General features: G+C 41.8%; 4 protein-coding genes across 4 annotated transcripts; 1 reads left to right on the top strand and 3 right to left on the bottom strand. All coding sequences in view use genetic code 11, as the record gives it.

Annotated features, from left to right (window-relative positions):
- Nucleotides 1-5,042: 5,042 nt before the first annotated feature.
- On the bottom strand, nucleotides 5,043-5,462 carry EGR_04158 (ATP synthase subunit g; the record flags this gene model as incomplete). Its single annotated transcript, XM_024493407.1, has 3 exons — nucleotides 5,043-5,168; nucleotides 5,202-5,374; nucleotides 5,411-5,462. The coding sequence occupies 3 exons, from the start codon at nucleotides 5,460-5,462 to the stop codon at nucleotides 5,043-5,045; spliced, it is 351 nt and encodes a 116-aa protein (XP_024352108.1).
- Nucleotides 5,463-6,325: 863 nt separating this feature from the next.
- On the top strand, nucleotides 6,326-10,409 carry EGR_04159 (hypothetical protein; the record flags this gene model as incomplete). Its single annotated transcript, XM_024493408.1, has 7 exons — nucleotides 6,326-6,711; nucleotides 7,010-7,223; nucleotides 7,423-7,647; nucleotides 8,015-8,193; nucleotides 8,267-8,381; nucleotides 9,178-9,540; nucleotides 10,269-10,409. 7 exons carry the CDS (start codon nucleotides 6,326-6,328, stop codon nucleotides 10,407-10,409), a joined length of 1,623 nt encoding a protein of 540 aa, XP_024352109.1.
- Nucleotides 10,410-12,268: 1,859 nt separating this feature from the next.
- On the bottom strand, nucleotides 12,269-13,391 carry EGR_04160 (Adenosine kinase 2; the record flags this gene model as incomplete). Its single annotated transcript, XM_024493409.1, has 2 exons — nucleotides 12,269-12,811; nucleotides 12,876-13,391. 2 exons carry the CDS (start codon nucleotides 13,389-13,391, stop codon nucleotides 12,269-12,271), a joined length of 1,059 nt encoding a protein of 352 aa, XP_024352110.1.
- Nucleotides 13,392-17,774: 4,383 nt separating this feature from the next.
- On the bottom strand, nucleotides 17,775-20,120 carry EGR_04161 (Aquaporin FA-CHIP; the record flags this gene model as incomplete). The annotated part of the gene is made up of 4 exons (XM_024493410.1): nucleotides 17,775-18,167; nucleotides 18,926-19,006; nucleotides 19,401-19,965; nucleotides 20,110-20,120. 4 exons carry the CDS (start codon nucleotides 20,118-20,120, stop codon nucleotides 17,775-17,777), a joined length of 1,050 nt encoding a protein of 349 aa, XP_024352111.1.
- Nucleotides 20,121-20,505: the final 385 nt, after the last annotated feature.

The raw sequence follows: 20,505 nt of genomic DNA on the forward strand, positions 1-20,505 counted from the left end.
AGCGTTAGATTTTACAGTTGATGCTGTTCCATTACACAATGCCGAGAAATGGTGTCCTGGGTCGGTAACATCCTAAAAGTGCAGTTTGGCGCCATTTGGCGGAATTTGTTGAAATCCGAATGGGTTTTGACAGGAAGTAACTATTTACCCAAATTATTCACCTTTAGGGAACCCTATGTTTACGAATGGCATTGATAGAGCAGTGACTGTTATTTTGCATGGCAACGGTTTTACCAAAATTGAGACGCACCAAAATGGCCGCTGCCGAACAAAAAACAAACGACTTCTTTCTCCCTCATTGCTGATTAAAGGTGGTCGGAATTACCACTGCTGTGATGCTTCTAGTGGAGTTCGTGCTGCCTTGGAGAGTTGGCAACTAAAGAAAATGTAAGGAATTAGGAGGGAGTTGAACAAATATACTTGTTCGCCTACCTATTCGTTGGTCCATTCATCTCTCAACATTCAGTAAGAGCTACTTTCAATTTCCTGACACTCGAGAATGCCACATTTGAGAGGCTTTTCTACATTTATTTCCTGCAAGATTTCGTCATTTCTCTCTTTAGATCAGACAACGAATAAACGCCGTTGTCTTTGGATAGTTGAATACAAAATTACCCAGGCATTATCTCTACTTAGATGGACTTGGGTGCTCAAAATGTGGTGCTGCATACAAAATGCAAGCATTGGAATGGATCCGAGGTTCGCAAAATCGTATTTACACTTTCCCAACTATACCTTTGGATGAGTGGCAAACGTGTTCTTAGAAGGGATTTCTCTTAGAGCGCATTGTGTTGGAGATCTTGTGAAGTACATGCACTATTTCGATTAAAATGGTCCCTTCAAACTGCTTTTGCTAAATTGAAGGGGCGCGCAGAGACAGTCATTTTAAAGTGCAATGAGGAGTCCTTCAATGCGATCACGCGGTCCTAAATTCCAACTTCAAGCAACAACCATAGTAATTCCAATTTTGGCGACCTTTTCATCGCCTAACATCAACTTCATGAAATAACCATTTGCAAAGACGCTATGCATTCAAAAGTTCTTTTTTTAACTGAGAAACAAAAATATTAGTCCCTCTGTGAATGATAATACTGCATCTCACAGGTTAAAATTGTTCTAGAAGTTAAGTTGTTGAAGTAGTCAGAGGAAAAGTCTCATTTTGTGGAAGGCAGGCCCCTAAAGCATATCAACAAACGTGGCCTGAACAATCGACTGTTAAGCGCAGGTAGAGGTCAAAGGAACAGGGAGCACCCTCCTCAAGTAGCTAAGGTACTGAGACAAGGCTGACCGTAAGAAGGGTGAAAATGCTGACCTTAGGTGACCTGTGCTTACGGTTGCTGGGGTGACCACTGGGTTGATGCGTGTGCCGCTGATGGAGAAGCTGCACAACGGCATCAGTCACCAGGATGTGGATGAGAATATTTATTGTGGTGACCAATGCCTTGACCACGAAGATTTTCACAGAGAGTGATAGATGACAGGCACGGTCTTTTTAGATGAGAAAGGAAAAAGGCTTGATTTCGTGCCCCGACATCCCGTACTGTCAATGCCAGTCAAAAGGGGAAGTGGCTCCGTGATCAGCTCTCTGTTAAGAGAACGTGTCACCGCTTGCGCATGGTAGACCATTGATGTTCCTGTTGGTACCAATCCGGTAAAAACACATTAGGCAGGTAAACAGCAGTGTCTCCGGCGATACCGCTGCGGACCTTTCACACTTGGGGATGAAGTTTTTGAAGGGTGGTCTTGATTCTTGTACTATACGTTGCGTCCTAAATCTCTCACGATTTAGCTCCCATGCTGATGTCACTTAGTGCAGCCCCTGTTGGGTATGTAACCAGTTTTTCAAACCCTCTGTACGTGCTTGGACATTTCCCGGCCATGGTGAAAATCAGCCTAGAGCCTCGATGCTTCGAACAATCATCTAAGCGGCTGGAATGCCTGCCTCATTTTGGACGCCTCAACGATAGCCTGTCGTGACAAAACTGCACAAGAGGCGGGCCAGTCTGTTGAAGCATTGAGCATAATCATTCACAAACATGCAATTCCGAAAGAATAGACAGCAAGGCACCTTCTCCAAGCAACCTGTCCTAAAGTGGTTCAGCAGCACTAGCGATAAAAGTAATAAAGTACTATTTGAAAGAAATAAATTCAGTACCAACTCCTTGAAATGCATTCGTTTTTTTCTTTTCTGCACCCTAAAAAACCCAGTTTATTTTCAGACATCGGCTACTTGAACAGTCTGGTACGGGAACATCATTTAGAAGGTAAAGCTAGGCTGGACTCGCTATTGGGATGAACGCACTTTACTGTTCCGGTGCGATACTACCTAGCGCAGAAACCCGAAGAAAGTCTCGTATGTGACTTCCAGTTATTTTTTGAGTAGACGATTAGAATGGGTATATAAGACCTTCTACGGGTTCTTCTAACTCATTACGTTAAGAGTACTCTCTCGAACAATTCTTATTTGTGTCAATCAGCTCCTAAACTAATACCTAGGTCACAAAAGCATCTTCTAGTGCCAATTTAAGGTCTGGAAAATCGTTTTCTTTACCTAAACGATACCTTACTTAAGTAAGTTGCGGCTTTCGAAAAACGTAGCATAGGTTTCGCCTCTGATTAGACTTGCTGCTACTGTGAGATGGCCGGAAAAATTAACATGCTGTATATCACCGCGGATCGTGTGTTTATCATTCGCAAAAAACTATAAAAAAAGTTTACTCTTCTTAGATCACGGAGATCTCACACCTAGTTTGATGTTTCCGACCTAACCACCCTGTTTGCGACACCCAATATGACGCGATCAGCTACCATGATCTGATTAGGCGTACGTGCCACACCCACGTAGCCCTGGGCAGCAATTTCGTTAGATTAGGATGATGGCTGCCGTGGATTACTACCTCAGGTCGTGAAATACTCAGTTGTCTAATGAGGAAAAGCCATTAAAAACGTGGAAGAACAGCAAATATCATATTGCCTACTTAAATAACCACTGAAGCGTCGCTTTTGACACGATACAACTCTGTGATCGAAAATCCAGCATTTTAAGCATCCTTGAAGAGCATGAGCTGCTACCTGCGCTTAATTAGGTAGTAATTATGATGATTGAACTATTTGTTGTTACTGATACCTCTTGACATGATTTTTTACCTTCATTCACCAATGATTTGGACTGCTATGCAGCTCTAATCACAGATGAGTGGTGGGGTAAGTCAAATTACAGGCAGGTTCAAACCTGCAGTTATGTCTAAGCATTCTTTGCAAGTCAGTGAAAGAGCTTTGAATACAAACTTTGGTCTTGCGTAAATCAACGGGATGGGCTTGCACAATCATACGCAATGCTGACGATAGCTTGGTGACGGAAATAACTGAAGGTCTGCATGGACGAATCTGAACGATGGCCATCATTGACAGGTAATCCAAACATTCAAGTGGAATGCAGCTAGAAAAACAAGTACCGATACTAAAGACCATCCTCCAATGATAATATCATCCGTAAGCACGCTGCTATGCTACTCTTAAAGACCGAACAGGCAACCGCAGCGTAAAAGTCCAAAACTCTAAGAGCTAGCTGACACAGCCTTGAGCCACAAGCTCAGACTTGTGCCTCCACGTGCAAGCGGGGCGAAACAGTTGAAGGCCAAGGAGAGCCAGTTAAGAACGCAACTATCAAAACTGGTTTCAGTGGAAGCTGAGTCATACCAACTGCGAGGGTGAACCCATGTGTGCAACTGCCTTAGAATGCTCGGATCAACACCAGTTCTAAAGCGATTTGTCTGAGACCTAAACTGATAAGGTAGGGTTCAGATAATACAGACTTTTAAAATCGGATGAATAGAAGATAAACATGCCTTTATTATGGAGCCTGTTACAGACTGAGTAGACAAAGTTACCATTGGAGATGAAGCAAAGTTAATATGCACCAAAACGCTTAACCAATAACCAAGCTTTATCAATATGAGGTGCGTATTTAACGGAAAATAGTTCGATACGAGTCAGTTGACGTTTTTGATAGAAATATTAGGTCTTGCCAGCTTCACTAAATTTAATATTTGGGAATTTAAAATGACATAAAAAGGAACTGCCAGGTGCAGATATGAAAATTCGTAGGAAAGAAGGACACGCCAAACGAAATGGCTTTCGACCGAAATATCGCGAGTGAACGATGTGCGAGGTAGAATGAAGCGGTAGTTAAAAATTGCCACGTTTTAGTGAGTGTACTTGGATAGATAAAAGTAGATATTCACGCGTGCAGCTACTTTTCCAAAAGGCAAGAAAACTGTCACACACCAATGTTGGCAGGGCTGATTCAAATTACGGAAACTCCAGACAGGAGATAGCAAGTATACTTAACAAACATAAGCAACTTTTGCAAAAATCCAAATGTAACTGCACGATGAGATGGTGATGAGTTATAATTCAACTTAACCTTACCACCAAAATCTGAAGTACAATTCTACCCAAAACGCCACTGATAGGTGTCACAAGCCACCAGCCAAATCAAACCCCGTCTGCCAAAAATGAACTCAATGGGTTGGAGGGAACCCACGACAGCTAGATACCTTTTCAGCCTTAGCGAAGGCATACAATCTCAAAAACAAGATATAACGTCAAACCCCATACTAGCGGTTAATTGAAGCTCTTCCGGAAATGCCCTACTCCCTGGCTACGAGCGCACCAAACTAAAAACAGAATGGCACACAGGGAGTATAACTGCTAACACGCATAAACAGAACATAGAATCATACGCGCACAGAAATATGAGTCAAAACCAAATTCTACTAGGCTATTTCACCTATGGCTGACGTAAGAAATATCCACAAACGACAGTGGCACAAATATGTAAGACATGGTCCAGGTAATAGAAGACATATCCTCGCCCGTGAGGCAGTATTAAGTGGAAAATCAATGAAATCTACGACTTCGAAGCTGAAACACTTGGCTAGCAACTCACATGACAAAAAATTCGGGCCAATCATTACCTGAGGGAAAAACAAGCAGGTAAAAATAGTAGCTATAGTTTTATTCTAAAGACAAGTCGCAGATCAATGCGCTACAATATAGGCGCCCTTCACCTTTTTATATCCAATCAAGCTCCTTCGACCAATTATTTCTCCGACAAAGAACCACATAAGAACTTCAATTGCGACAACGCTATCAAGAGCAAAATCCTAAAACAATGCATTTGATAAAACAGCACAGACCTTGACAGTTTTTTGCTTCCATGCACTGGACTTAAAGAAATTAATAATGGATTTGCCTTCTTCAAGGGCTGGTGTGAGTTCGGACATCGTTGGTGGTCTCAATTCCACCTTCGCATATTTATAAAATTTAGTAATTGCTGGGCAGCCTCTTTCCATTCCGTAACGATATGCAACTAAAGGCACGCATACAAATAAGTGCAATGACATACGCGTAGCATACTTGGGACCGGCTGAAACCACCCACTCCAGCAGCTTCGCCATCCTTTAGAAAACCCACCGGATCCAAAAATGCAAACAAACCAGTTGCATGATGAAAAAGGAGCTTCTAGGAGAATTCGAATTTAATCCTTGCATCAGGCATCAAATTTAAAATAATATTTTTTTAGCCAAATGAATTCAATGTCGACTGAATAAAATATAAACAAACCTTTAATCACAATGACAACCCAGGCGTCTCAACCAAGCTAGTGCTACAATTAGAGCATATTTAGATTACTTGCTAAAAACAATAGAACTAAGGCCAAACATGCTTTAAATCCAGGTTTTCAGGTCTTGAATTCTTTAATTTATTTGGACTGTAGTTATGGGGCTCTCTAGAATTTGGTATTCGGAATGCACACACTGAGCGGTTGAGGTACGCTGAGGTCGAGCAAGCCCTTTTTGTGTACCACTGTTCAATATTCTACCCTTTATATACTAATAAACTATAATAGATTATTCGATAAGTTTGAATTTTGTCGCTATACCCAGGTTAGCCCCAGTTATCGGCATTTCTCTCCTTTAATTAGAATAATAAGATGCCGAGAGTAGCAGCTCAAATGCATTTGAAATTTTTGCCCTCTTTCAAACGTCAATAGTTACTAGCTTTGCGTACACAACAATTCATGCAACATGCCATTCTAGGAAACACAGGAGAGATGTTAAAGTGAGGTTGTTATTAGTAGTTTCTTATTAAAATAACAGGTACTTATCGTGAAGGCACATCGATATTTGCACCTTACAAAATCCCTTATTCTTACTAACAATCACATTTACTTAGGAGCTCGATGAATGGTAACTTAATACTTCATTCAATGCACGTGTTACGAAAGGTAAGGTCTATTGTTTAAAGCAGCTTTATAACAATGTCACAGTTTGATGATGTGGGCTTGGGCTTAGCTGACTTGGATGACTCCTTTACAGCTGATAGTAGCGTTGAAAACGAAGTAATTGATTCTCCATTTACGAAAAATGGAAGCGGCAATAATTCTCCAAAGCAGCAGTCACTCACGGACAGCTACTATTCCCTGGGAGCCGCTCCCCGTAATCCTGGACCTCTGACCACTTCAAGTGATTTGGAAAGTTCTTTTTATGACTCCAGCACAGAAAAACAGTGTGGGTCATCAAACAGATCAATGAGTTTTTCGACGCCTTCTTCACCAATCAAAGCATCTGCGAAGGATCTTGGTCTCGACCCTGACCTTCTACATGTTTTTGTCTTCAGTGACGCTGGTAAGCCCATATACACAAGGTACGTTATCACAGTCTTGGTATCCTTATTTGTTTGGTTCTAATTATCATAAAACCAGTGGTTTACTAAATATGTGGAGGTTTTTTCTTGCTTTGGGATACCGTTTTCTGCTCGAACTTCACTGCATATTTCATCAACCCATGATTTCGCTCTTAGTTAAAACGTCTATCAAGCTCACAGACTATATTATTAAGGTCTTAGTTATCTGAATTGTTTTACCTTCTGGTCCTCTGGCCGTCGACTCAGTGTGAAATTGACGCGCAGTCGGCTGATGCGCTCATGATCCTCATTTTTCTAGGTACGGAGATGAAGGTAAACTTGCCCATGTTATGGGCGTTATGCATGCGCTGATTTCTGTTGTCGCTCAGCAAGGTGACCAACTCCAAACCCTTGTTGCTGGTGACAAACACATCGTTTTTCGCACCTTCGGACACCTAATTCTTGTTGCTATCGGACCCTCTTGTGAGCCCGTTTCGCATCTCTCTGTCATTCTCAAATATGTATATAATCAGGTATTATTTCCAACTATTCCTGCACTTTACTAATAAGATATTATTGTTTGGCTAGTCGATATTAACTGAGGTGTATCTTGGTGAATTGGTGAGGTTCATATAATTTCGACGCCGTGTTAGTATTCAGTTGAAATATTTCAGTCCCTTATCGGTTCCTTGTACTGGCCCCTACATTAATACGCCTTCAATGCCTTTGTAGATTGTGAGTGCACTGACTCACCAGAGGATAGATAAGTGGTTCATGCAGAAGCAGAACCTTGATTTACGCAACCTTATGATAGGCGATTGCCGTCTCCTCACTGGAGCCGTTGAACTCGTTGAAACCCAAATGGGACCCACACTGAATGCCGTTCTTTGTATTCCACTACCCAAATCAATCCGAGATGCGGTGGTTCAAGCCATCATTCACGGTGCTAAATCTCAGGTAAGGTCACTTGTTTTTATGCGCACTCCTCATCGGTACTCCTAAGCTTTTACTTTTGAATAATAATGTTGAAGATGGTTTAGCAGTACAGTCGATTGCCATTTTGACTAATTTAACTTTTTTATCCCGAATGGGTTGTTATGGGATCAACTCAATTCAGGTCCCACTGACTTAAATTGAACTAATTATTATAATCACGTTATAAATTATCATTCCTTTCAAATAAGCCGCAGCGGATTGCTTTTTTGGCCTAATGCGTTTCAATTTGGAAATTTGCTAATGAAAAGAAGACTGTTGTTTTCTGTAGGTTAGTGTCATTATGCTAACATTTTTACGTGCGTTTTTCTGTTGCTGTTCTTTCAATAAGGATCTTCTGTTCGCCATTCTTCTGACAAATTATCGAGTGGTGTGCATCGTCAGCATAAAGAAGCGCTTCCTTCACCCTATCGATATCCATTTGATCACAAACCTTGTGCGATGCTCTCAGTCTTTCAGAAACGCCTCTACCAATTGGCTACCCATTTGTCTTCCCAAGTTCAACTGCAAGTATGTTGTATCGTCATCAGACTTTCCACTCATTGATGTTTAGTATCATAGTGCGCCTTTTCGTTATTTTTAGTGGTTACCTCTATGCCAATCTCTCCTATCTTGACAACCATTCCTGTCTGGTTTTGCTAACCGTTGATAGCAACCAGTTTTATGCTCTCCAGACCTCTCGAGATCAAATTTTGTCGGTGCGTTCATGAATGGGTTAACCTCGTATACCTTTAACTCTCACCTCAACTATCGCTTTTGTGCTTCTTAATGTCGATGCCTCTCGGGATTTAGGCTTGTTTTTGAGTAACGCTCCACACATGATGTGTGCAGGGACCCTTTCTTGATTATTTTCTATTACTGGCTCTCGTACTTAAATCTTGTAGTCAATCCATGCAAATTTGCAGTTTGTTTGTTTTAACACAGGGTGCATCATCTAGGCAACTGTGGAATTTCGTTTAATGTGGGAAACTTCATTGTCGCTACACTATTGATCTATTAAGAATTGCTGGTATATTTAGGGGTAATCATAAGCCTCGATTGTTATGTTAATTTTAATCCAAGCATATTCAGGTGAACGTTACTTAGATCTTATCGAAGTTGGCGAAATTGGTGTCGCTGATAATCTGCAATAAAAGTGACTTCAAATAGGAGTGCTTGTTGAATGGTTGGTTCTCATTACGTTAGTACGTAACTGTTGATTATCTATCTACCCAGTTGACAAATGCATTCAAATCAAAAACGCGTAAATCTTAAACATGTTGCAATTCTCCCTCAAAATATGCATGTTTTAACTCTAATGACTAGTTGCCCGCTAAATGTAAGTCGCAGTCAATGCATCTGACCTGCCCATTGAAATATGGCGAACAAAGTGGTGTTTCCACAAGCAAAAGCTTCTTAAACATCGCTATTCTAGGTGCATATTTGAGCTTAAGAATATGAGCTAACAGTCCGTTTCCCCTTTAATGCTAAGAATGTGCATCTTTCTCTGGGCAGCGCTTGCAATCGTCACTGCAGGGTGAGTGTTTGCAGCGCTTGGCCTCGGCCACCTGGCCGGACGTCGCATCATTAGGTTTTGGTGGGGGTCTGCGACACTTCGTCTGCAAGTTGGTCCCCGCGGCGCAGTACACCACAAGCCGGTGGACTCCACCTTACAACTTCAACACCGCTGTGCCGACCTCATCTTCGCCTTCCGATAGCTCGGAGGTCATGACGACGGCATCTGCGGTGGCAGCGGTGAAGCAGCGCCAGGCAGCCCTGCTTCGCGCCTATCGCGTGATGCATAAGAACCTCCACTGTCACCTCCACCCCGTTAGCAGCATATTCCAGGCCTCCGATACTGAGGCTCAATTGGCTTCGGTAACTATCATTTTCAGCCCTTCTGGTATTCCATGTTTACTCCTGGGGTATTTAGAATTGCCGTTACTTTAGAAGCATGTGATGGGAGCGATCTTTATCTTATTCATCCAACTGAATCCCCAATTAAATGGCAACAAATCGCCTCCTCACGCTCAATTACTTGGTTATTTATGGTTTTATAATTTAGGATTGCAGTAAAGTAATACTCACTTAAGAGTGAATGAAAACAATGCCTATTTGGTGCGTAGTGGTAATACAAATATAAATAATTTTTTTACGAAATATTAACTGATTTCTTTTTACTTTCATAACGTAGTGGCTTTAATTAATCAGGTTTCTTGCGACAAATATTGGCATAATCCCTACCCCGTTGACCTATGTCCGCATCTCAACTTGGTTAGTGTATGGTTTCACAATTCGTTTGTAAACTTGTTTTTTTACCAATGATATTAATAGTAACTGTTTGCTATAGTTGTTTCCTTCGTACCATTGCCAACCTTGAGTAATCGTTAAGTATCAGCAGCGCATTCTAAACATGGATGACAAATAAAATTGCGAATTGCCTTTGGGTCAATGAGCTAGCGGATTAATCCGACCATATTTCATTCAAATATCGGTACCAACTTGTCCACTTGCCTCCTCACGCGTTCACTACTCGAGTAGTCCTGCAATTTGTCGCGTCGTTTGTGGCAATCACTCTACGAAACTTTTTAACTGTGACATTTTAGTTGAGTCATGATTACGAGGTGTACATGACTCTGGAACCGCTGGTTAGCAAACAGGAGGCATTTGATATTCTTAATCGTCTAACAAAGTGGATCTCGGCCAACAAACAACGTCTCTTTATCCTCGCCTCACCGACTTTCTGACCCCTTTCTCATCTACTCTATGTTCTCATAATCATGTTCTTTGCAATACTATTTGATTTGATTCGTTCACTGTTTCATTCTAGAAAGTAGGGTCGGACTTGTGAAATAGGCCGGATTCATACCCATAATTAGCAAGAAATCCACTCTTTGTTATATTCATTTTCGATATTCATTTTACCGATTAATCAGTGCCCTCATTCGGCTGACTTTCCCGTTTTGATAGCAGAGGGGGTTGTATGATTAACTGATATGCTTGTCTAGAGGTATGAAACCTTCACCCAAACCTTGCTATTGATGTCACCCTTGGGATGTGATTGCATGGAGGCATAACCCCCATGCCTCAGCAGAGGTGACCCAGAAGGCCTTAATTAAACTGAGTAGCATTCTGCCACTAAATGTCAGAATTCTATTTTGACTGACACCCACGTCAAATGTCATCAACATTAGCGGTGCGCACGCACGCAAGCAGACTAATCGTGCAGACAAAGAATCACGAGCATTGGACGCACCCTCGCTCAATTTAACGGACTAGAATGCTTCGGAACTGGCGCGATGGTCATGTATAGCTGAACGACTAATGACAGCTGGACATGTGAGAGACTGCCTGATGGATTCGTGATCAACGACTGATCATTACGAATAGTGTCATGCGGATTAACTACGACTCAGACACACCTCTGGTCATCCCACCGGATTCATTTGTTTGGGCGCTACCCCCTTCCCTTCCCACATCAATTAGGCCTAACCACCAGTGCTAAGGGGTCAAGTGGGTTGGCGTTTGCATTTTATCCGACTATTCCATCAGCGTGGGAAATTGAGTGAGACAATGTGAAGTAACAAACCATATCAGAAGAGCAGCGGTAAATTGTGCAACACTTACGTAAAAAAAAGCTGGCTACATTATCGTCTGTACTTCAGCCTTGACTATAACATTTGGATTTATTTGAACTACAATTAGCCGGTGCTCCGTAGCTGATTTATGGCTCGTGGTGGAGATCACAGCTAGATTATTGTTTGTTTGTTTGTTTGTACAATTAAGATTATTTAGGGTGTTCTTAAATCAGTTAGCTATTGAGACATGACATTTCCTGCAGTTGTATTTAGCTGGAAAAGCCATCCCTACATACCCGAAATAAAGCCACCTTTGTATGAAATACGTCGAGTTTGGATTCGTGACAGGTGAAAGTCCTACTCTCTTGTTATAGTCATTCTACGACATGTAAAACTAGAATTTCTGATAATCAACATCCCTCCACGGGCTAACTAGGAGGTGTATTCAATTAGAAGTCCAAATTTTGATCAATTCAAGTACTGTAAAAGCTAATTACTCAGTTCTAAGTGATAGTCACCTCAAGAGGCTACCGTGAAGCATCACAAAGTATAGGTGACACTACTCCATTCAATAGTTGATGCTTTCCTATATTGTCACATCCTCAGTCGAGCAATGGATGCAACCGTTTCAGACAAGAATATTTAAACTGAAAAAAGAAGTTGCCTGCATAAATAGAACATCCAGCCTTCGATGATTCAGGATTAATCCCCATAAAATTCATTTGTGAACTCTAATTGACAAATACGCTAATTTGCCTAGACACTTGCTACCTTGCCCTTTCCTCAAACCATCTGACTTGTAAGTTTGCCACTCTTGATATAAAATGACAGCTAAAAGCAGATGACATGAGATATAGTGAAGGACGAAAAATATGGACAAAATAAGAGGATTTACACGATCAACATCTCTTTACAAAATACATAGTATCAAAAGGTACATATACAGACCCACTCTGGTAGCCGTTTTTGATAGAGACGTCAAGAAGGGCACATCAAAGATATGAGGCGACGATAACTGATCAAAACATTTATGTATAGTCGACTCTTGGGCCGAGAGAAAACCCTGACCTCTTAATAATATAGGTGGCCGCCTTCTTTCCGCTATCAATAGCTTTCTCCAGATCTCCCTCAATGAGGTAGCTAGCCAAAAAACCTGCTGCAAAAGCATCACCAGCTCCATTAGTGTCCACGATGTTCTCTAGTGGCAGTGGAGTAACTGAGAATGTACGCAGCACCTGGTCTCTCGACGATATCGTGTAGATCGGTCCGGGTCCCTGTGTCAGCACCACCAGACGTGGACGACAGATGTTGCCTGCTCGCGGCAAGGAGACGAGGTACTTGGCCACACCCAGAGCATTCCTATCGTTCAGTAATCGCGCTTCAGCGTAAGCCTCTGCCTCGTCTACGGTGCCAAAGATGAAGTCGGCGTGCGGAATGACGGTGTCGAGTGCCTCCGTGTAGGATCTTGCCACGTAAGGCGAAGCCAAATTTAAACACAGAGCCTTGCTGTGAGATGACGCATGGTCAAGAATAAGTTTGACAATATCCATGCTGGATACCACTAAATAACCCTAAAAGAGGGACAATATATTCAACTCACATCTTTAAAGTACCAAATAGGAATGCTCAACTTACTATGATGTAGTATATTTGTGCCGCTTTCACCATTTCCCAGGGCCTTTTTTGTCGAAGAAAATTGGTCGAGAGTGCAGCAGCAGCACCGAGGGAGGTGACCAAGGAGCGTTGGGAACCGTTTACTAAGACGAAGCACACGCCTGTTCCGAGCTTATCGGTCACCTCGTATAAGGTTTTTACACCAGTCTCATGTATGCTTTCAAGCAGAATCTCCCCAGTTGTATCGGCACCTATACACCCAAGATAAGCGCATTGGATTTCCTTAGAATCCTGATGGATCCACTGAATCATTTTCATTGTGTTTTGCGCAGCTCCACCAGGAACATAAGTAAGTTTGAAGTTCTTTTGCAGGAGTTCCTCGTAGAGCCCCTCTTGTTTGGGCCCTTTCAATATTGCCCCGTTGGCTTCAACATCATATTTCCTCAAAAACCTCTCACAAACATTGGCCTGAATATCAAGCAGAGGGTGGCCAAGAGCTAGCATGAAAATGGGCTGAACATTACAAATTTCACCCATGTCAACACTCAGGTAATGGGCACTAGAGCCTGATTCGTGAGTCAGTCTATAAATCCATACCGAGAACCAATAGTAGGACTGCGTTGTCGTTGACCAATCAGAACAAAGTTGTTTCACTGTCGCTGTCACCACTGCGATGACATATTGGGGGAATAAGCATAGCCGTTGCCATGGTTACTCAAATCTACTAACTCATAATCGATTTTAGTCTATCGTGACTACACTCACGATTGACCAAATCACGTTGTAGGTATTTAATGTAATTCTTCTACCTTGTGTAATTTGAAAGTAATCAAATGGCTTTAGTCGTTGGGCGAAATATTTGCTAATCAGTTTATATCATTCAAAAATTTGGGCGACATTTTGATTTGAGCATGTAATTAGCATGACTGATCACGTAGGCTGGTCGATTACTTCATACCCAAAGTGTAATGCGTCGACTGTTTGCTTAATCCTCAGTTTTAGTAGCGAGCCACTTAGTGGCTCCACCATTTCACCTTCACCGGGCGGCTTGGCCTTCGGGCCAGACCAATGGCCCCATAAGCCCTTTTGTGCATCGACAATGGATATTCTGCCCAACTATTGCGTCTTCTTCGACTTCGGGGGCGTCTCGGAGTGGTGCACACAACCAATTCATAAAGAGGCACAGTAAGCACTATTCAGGAAAAAAAGTTTCCAAAAAGTTTGGTAGTTTTCGAAATTCAACAGAACGTCAGCAGAAAAATACATTTTACTAACCTTTTGCAAACCGAAATAATTGCCTGGATGAGCCGTATAATGGTGCTGAAGGCGAAGGAAAGACTAATCCCCCAAGTCAGGATGAATCCGATGAAATGATGGAAAATTGACTCTTCTTTTGTAAATGGCGGGTTAACATTAGTTAAAATTCTGCAAACCTCAGCTTTTTTTAACCTGTTGAATTGCGAAGGTACAGTCCAAAGGCTACATATTTTCGAAGTCAACCTGTCGGAGAAGGTTGCAACCCAGAGGCTGAGTTATTGAGGTACAATCGAACTACCCTACAATTTTGAAGCAGGAATGTCTAAGACATTGCTATTAGAGGAAGGGGATTACGAGGAACAAATGGTTTGGCTTGAAATGTGACGGCTTAGGTGCACAAGTCACGACTGGCGCTTTATGTGATGCGATGTGGGGAAGTGGCCGCAGATGGCTTTTAAGGACCTTAAGGGCAGTTACTATGACGGAGGTGAGACTTTCAAAGCGCAATGCCATTTGTTTGTGCGTTCGCAGTAGGAGGGAGTGAGCGCCTAATTAGAGAGCTCCTGGCGCACAAGAGAAGTGAACAGGCACCTTAGTGTGTACATGACTCTGTTATCGCTCAATGCCGAATCAAAAGTATGAAAAAAGTTGTCTGGAGAAGAAAAAGAATTAAAGCGAGATGATACCTTGGCATGCTACTTCAAAGGACATTTAATTTGACTATTTTGAGCTCGGTCTAATGAGCTTTATTATATTTTTCTACCCATACTCGAGTCGTTTAAGCTAGTCTGGGACATCAGTACTTATAAGGGCATAAAATATAAATCTAAAGGAGTTAAAATCACATTGGCTTTTGAATTTAGCACTATCTATTCCACTTCCACACAAACCTTAATGTTTAACGAATACCTGAAATGCCTTAGGCATAAGACCTTTCAATGCAACCGAGCCATTTTAGAATAGCCTACTCCACTTCGCCATCTTTGATTAAACCTTGAGGGAGTAAAATTTCCGACATCACAATTTTCTAATTTTCGGGCCACGACTGGCTATGCGTCCACTCGGTGTCAAAGTTCAGGACAGAGCACCACACGATAGCCGAAATAGTTGCCATGGCGTGGAGTGGAATTAAAACCAACACGACCGGAATCGTCATTAGCAGATGCAAATCCAGCAGGTTCATTAATGTTATAATCGTATTAGGGTAATATATATACATATATATGTATACGATATAGACCGAAGGTTATAAATTAGGTGCGCAAGACGTTAGGAAATTTGTAGCGACATCGGTCTTTCCTGAGGACAAATAAAGTTATAATACTAGGGCTGAATTTGTATGGCCGACACTGAGAAGGGCTGGCGACTACTAGTGTGGCCTGAAGGCTATGCCGCCCAGTGGAAATACAATCGCGAAGCTCTAAGTGCCCATGGAGCCAAAACGAAGAGTTAAACAAACAACCGAAGTGCTACGTAGCTTCCCCTCCTCTCTTGAGCGTCGCCCCTGGCACCACCCTTGGTCAATTTTCCATGTTGGCCATCACAACGCAATAGGTGCTGTAAGGAAGATATTCAGGAACCAACCGCACCGATTATTGAATTTGCGTGCAGTTGAGAAGGTATCTGACAGCAATGCCAGTGATCTATCCTAACAATCCTGCTGGATCTAGTGTTTTCTCCCCGTTTGTAAACTGTATTAAGAGAAGAGGAATGTGATGGTCATCTCATGTGACCATCGGTAGTGGTAAGAACGATGTCCTAAGACGAGAATCATTTACTAGGGAATAGGATTTAATATAGATTTATGGAAATGAGGTTTCTCACCCATTTCTCCTTGCCACTGCTCTCACTTCAGAGCTGGCCAGTCATATCTATCTATCTGGGTTCTATCCAGCTAGTAGATAGGTGGAAAAGGTATCGAGTATTCACTTCATTGACACCTACATGCAGGCGCTGAGGACAGCTCCGTAACAAACTTTTTTAGATAGTTCGCGGCCAGTGTCACTTCAGTCGTCTATAGCATTCCTGCAGAATACAGAACTGAAGTTTTTGCCTATGATGACCGTCAATTTCAACCCTTTTGTTAGGGGATGACACAGATTATCCCATCCGTAGCACGCGCCCATCTTCCGCCACGGCACAGCTTGGCATTCAGCAATATGAATTGGAGTAGTTGTCTTTTAAAATGGGATTTTTGCTTTTCGCCACATCAGTTGTAGCTACTCAAGACTTCCCCAAAGACGAAATAATTCATAAAATTAGGACAGAAAACGCAATGCCAAATTACAGGTCTGAGGTGGCCCTGACCCGGCCCGGAGGCTACGTCACCTAGTGGAGGTGCAAAATAATTAAAGTATTACAAATATGTATAGCTTAATAGGAGTAAATACATTAAGTCTACTTTCAAAACTTTTTTCCTTAGGGGAGTTTCAACTCTTAAGCAGCTTTCGAGTCAGCCTTGAAGACGTCTGCGAGTGGGTTAAGGCGTAAACATAACCAAGAGGTTTGTTAGACTACCACAGTCAGTAAAATTGCATACCGTTTTCGGTTCCTCGATCACATACTTTGGTAATTCCATGCTTTCATCGTCATTTTTCCCTTTCGTTTCCTATTTATAAGACTTGAGTAGTTCTTAACCTTCTTTATTGAACATCTTTCATGTGGCAAATTGAGGTACTAGCAGTAGATGATTATAAACTGCCAGAAATGTTTGGTTTTTTTCAATAAAACTAGACCACGAATAAAAAAGGAGCGAAGAATTAACGATAACACTCTCATGACTTCTCCTTGATTTTCTGTCGGATATAAGAAACTAAAAATGTAGTTCTGAAAGGCGAGAGAATTGATGAGAAGTCTTATGTTTTATTTAGGATTATTCTTCTCTCACAGCTTATTTAATTCAAGGAAGTATGACCACGACATTTCTTGAGTGTGAGAGCCCCCACACTGGTTTCCCCAACTCGCAGTATTTGATGCCCACGAACTAATGTGTTCAGGATGCCTTTAAAAGGATCACTGATGGGTCCGCTGTGCCTACTTCAACTGAGACCCACATGCGTAGTCTACCAAGTTAAAATTGACTCTAAGTCGCTCTTTTTTCAAATAACTTCGTATTTAAGTGGCTCCCTTCCTATAACAAATACATTATTTTTAAGCAACTGATGCAATTTCTTTAATTGCCCCTTTGGAGGTGAATTCAATGTCAAAGGCCAAAAGCAAGTCCAAAAAGTTGGCAGTAGGTTGATTGGTGAAGTGGTATGGCGAATACGGAAAACACAGGCTAATAAGTCAGGGATGTTGATACATGACAACTACACCTGCATCTCAACACCTTTACCGCTCCATTGATGTCAGTCACAAGTTAAAGTCCCACTTGGGTTTAGAAAGCTTTTTAGTCGACCCCTGTCTCCAGCCTTACAACTCACACTGGGAAAGCTATATTCATACACACAATTAGTCCAATTGAATAGCATAATTTTGAAGCAATGAATCAGACAACACTTGGTACCTTAAGGTCTAATAACTGGAATACTTCATTTATATGTAAACAACCATTCAGAAAAGAACGAAGTCGCAGAAATCGGTGTTGCCCACAGCACAAACTTTATTTCCATTATTTAAACTGACTGGGGTAGTAGTCGTAAGTTTATTACGGCCACTATTTCAGCTTCTGCGTTGCTCACTTCGCTCATCCGAAGGCTTGGTCAAAACCAACCTTAAGGAACCCCTGCTCTCTCTTGACCACCTTGAATCAGAAGAGATAGGGAAGACAGATCTGACTTGAAGTCGGGTGAAATCAGTGCCTGAGGTGGCGGACTTAACAGACAGGGTGGAGAGGGTTGTTGTCGTTCGGAAATACTCCAAGCCTACATTAGCGTTTTGAGCCTGTGGAGGCAAATTGTTTGTTGGAGGCGTGCTGTAGAATTCGCGTCGGTTGAAGACTTTGCGGTAGTTGAAGAGGCCAACGATACGCGCTTTGGAGGCGTCCGGAGAGAGAAAGATTTCTTGCACCAGAACCGATAAGGCCGAACCTATTGGTGGGCCAATCAAGTAGATCTAAAGTGATAAAATTCTCATTTAGCAAATTATATTGTAAAATGTGAAAATACTACCAAGAAACCTACTGATACATCCACAATCGGGGTTACAAATTTGTGATACCCCAATTTCTTACCTGATTTCGACGTCACTAATGCTTGGAGCGTTCCTTATCACATCATAACAATTGGTTGAGACGATCCGTATAAAAAAAGTACTGGTGAATCTTAGGCGGCAAACAGGCAGGAATAGTTCTTGATCTGATGATATCTAGATTTTCTACTTTTGAACAGCAGTACCACAGAAGTATAATAAAATACCTAACTTGTGGTAATCAATTTCCCTTAAATTTTTGGCTCACTAGGCAATATTTAGAAAAAAAGTGGTTACATTCGTTTGCAGATTTTTTAGGAAGGAATTCCTTGCAGTTCACTAAAAACATCTTCTACTTTTCAATATCAGTAGCATATGCGAAAGTTTACTAATCTATAACATTATTTGTGGCGGAATTTCATCAGGCTATAGAACGATCAAAGCTGTGGTTGCATCAATCGGGTCGCAACTGAGACAAATAACCCCTACTTTATACTTTATGTCTGGTGTTATAATTCAGTGAAGGAAATCTGTACTTAGTTATTCTTTAGAATCTAAGCTGCATTTTGCTAAAGTCACAGGCTAAATGAAGCTGCTAAAATATCCAAATTTAAGTGAATCGCTTATTGTACATGGCTAGTGCTAATGTAAATGGGCGACTGACATGTGAGGTAGGGACTTACATATTGCCTTTCGAAGCTGAAATTTATCACCACGGATGCCAGGCTTCTGGCAGGATTTGTGCAGGCTCCAGAGATGGGGAGCTAAAAGTCATTAAGATAATCCAAAATGTAGAGCCCTATACACTCAAATCAGCCTATAAATTTACGATTAGCCTGCTTTGAAATTGCAACAAAGTGCATAAAAAGGCAAAAATGTATACGAATGCACCTGATAAAGGTCCCAGAATATCATATTTACCATGGTGTTTCTAATTCCCTTGGAAAGAATCAAACCTGTAAAATTGTATGCTTAAAATAGTAGAACATTCTTCGCCAGTTCTTCGCTAAAACCAGATGACACAGAAAAATTTTAACATTTTTTTCTCAAATTAGACTTGTATTCCGAGCTGATCGTGCTGTTAAAAATGGGAGTACTGACCCACCCCACTACAGTGAAGGACAATTGTTCTGCAGCAGCCAACAGAGAGGAACTCACAGCAATAAGGTCGATCCAAAAGAAGACCATTACGAGCAACACAAATGCGTTGATCTTGTTCATGGGATGGAATGACGGAAGACGAAGTTCATCGAGCAAAGCAACAATTGCAAGCTCCAGGAAGAACGTAATTATAATTTCCATACCTATAGCCTGCAAATCAGTTACTCCAGGACCGGGCATCGGCATCCCGACATGCGTCCGATTTGCCACGAAGGGAGATATAGTGAAACCAATATAGAGAGACAGAAGGGTACCAGCCATCTGTGCAATCAGGTACATGGGAACGTAGATAATAGACATCCGACGAGAGAGGATGACAGCTAGAGTTGTCATCGGATTGATTTGAGCTCCGCAAATGACGAAGGTGGTGAAGATTGCACAGTAGACAACACTGCCTACAAGCAGACCACTGACAAAAGCTTCGTATTTGCGGGTGTGATCGTGAAACATAATCGGAAAGTTGGCCATGAAAGCTGCTGTGCACTCAGCGAGAAAACGTCGAGTCAGCTGCCACAAATTTCCTGTTGGTAGATTTCTCATCCAGGAAGGGTGTCCAGACACTCTAAAATCTTTAGTTGCATGTAGTAAAAGCATTACTTTTAATTCATACAGTTTGCATGGGAGAAAATGAAATCGCAACAATTCCTTTTATTTAAATAAATTAGCGGCATACAAATTTGTTTTTCAAAGTATTGTGTGGTGGTACCTGTGCGGCATTATGGCAGGTAATGTGGACAAATAGAGCTAGCATCTGAGCCGAGCTGTTTAAAGTGGAATCAAAAATTTTCGTATCTGCAACCTTAAAAGTGGACTGCTTTAATCAAACTGGGGCTTCAATGATACAGTTTTCCAGGTAGATTGACCCTAATCGTAATAGTCAGCGCACATATCGTGCTTGAACCAGTCAACACGTCATCAATCACGACGTCAGACAACATTGTTGGTGTGTCCGTGTGTTCAACAGCGTATGGTGATGCACAAAGTGTCTTGCGTTAGAAGAGGAAGACTTCGAACTCACAGATATCTACTTGTATAGAAGCCTTTGGTGTCAGTGACAGTCTAGACCGTATTCTTGTATGAAAGGCCTAACCCAGAATGACTG

The sequence above is a fragment of the Echinococcus granulosus genome, assembly GCF_000524195.1.
Source record: "Echinococcus granulosus chromosome Unknown EG_S00025, whole genome shotgun sequence".
In the NCBI taxonomy this organism is placed as follows: domain Eukaryota; kingdom Metazoa; phylum Platyhelminthes; class Cestoda; order Cyclophyllidea; family Taeniidae; genus Echinococcus; species Echinococcus granulosus.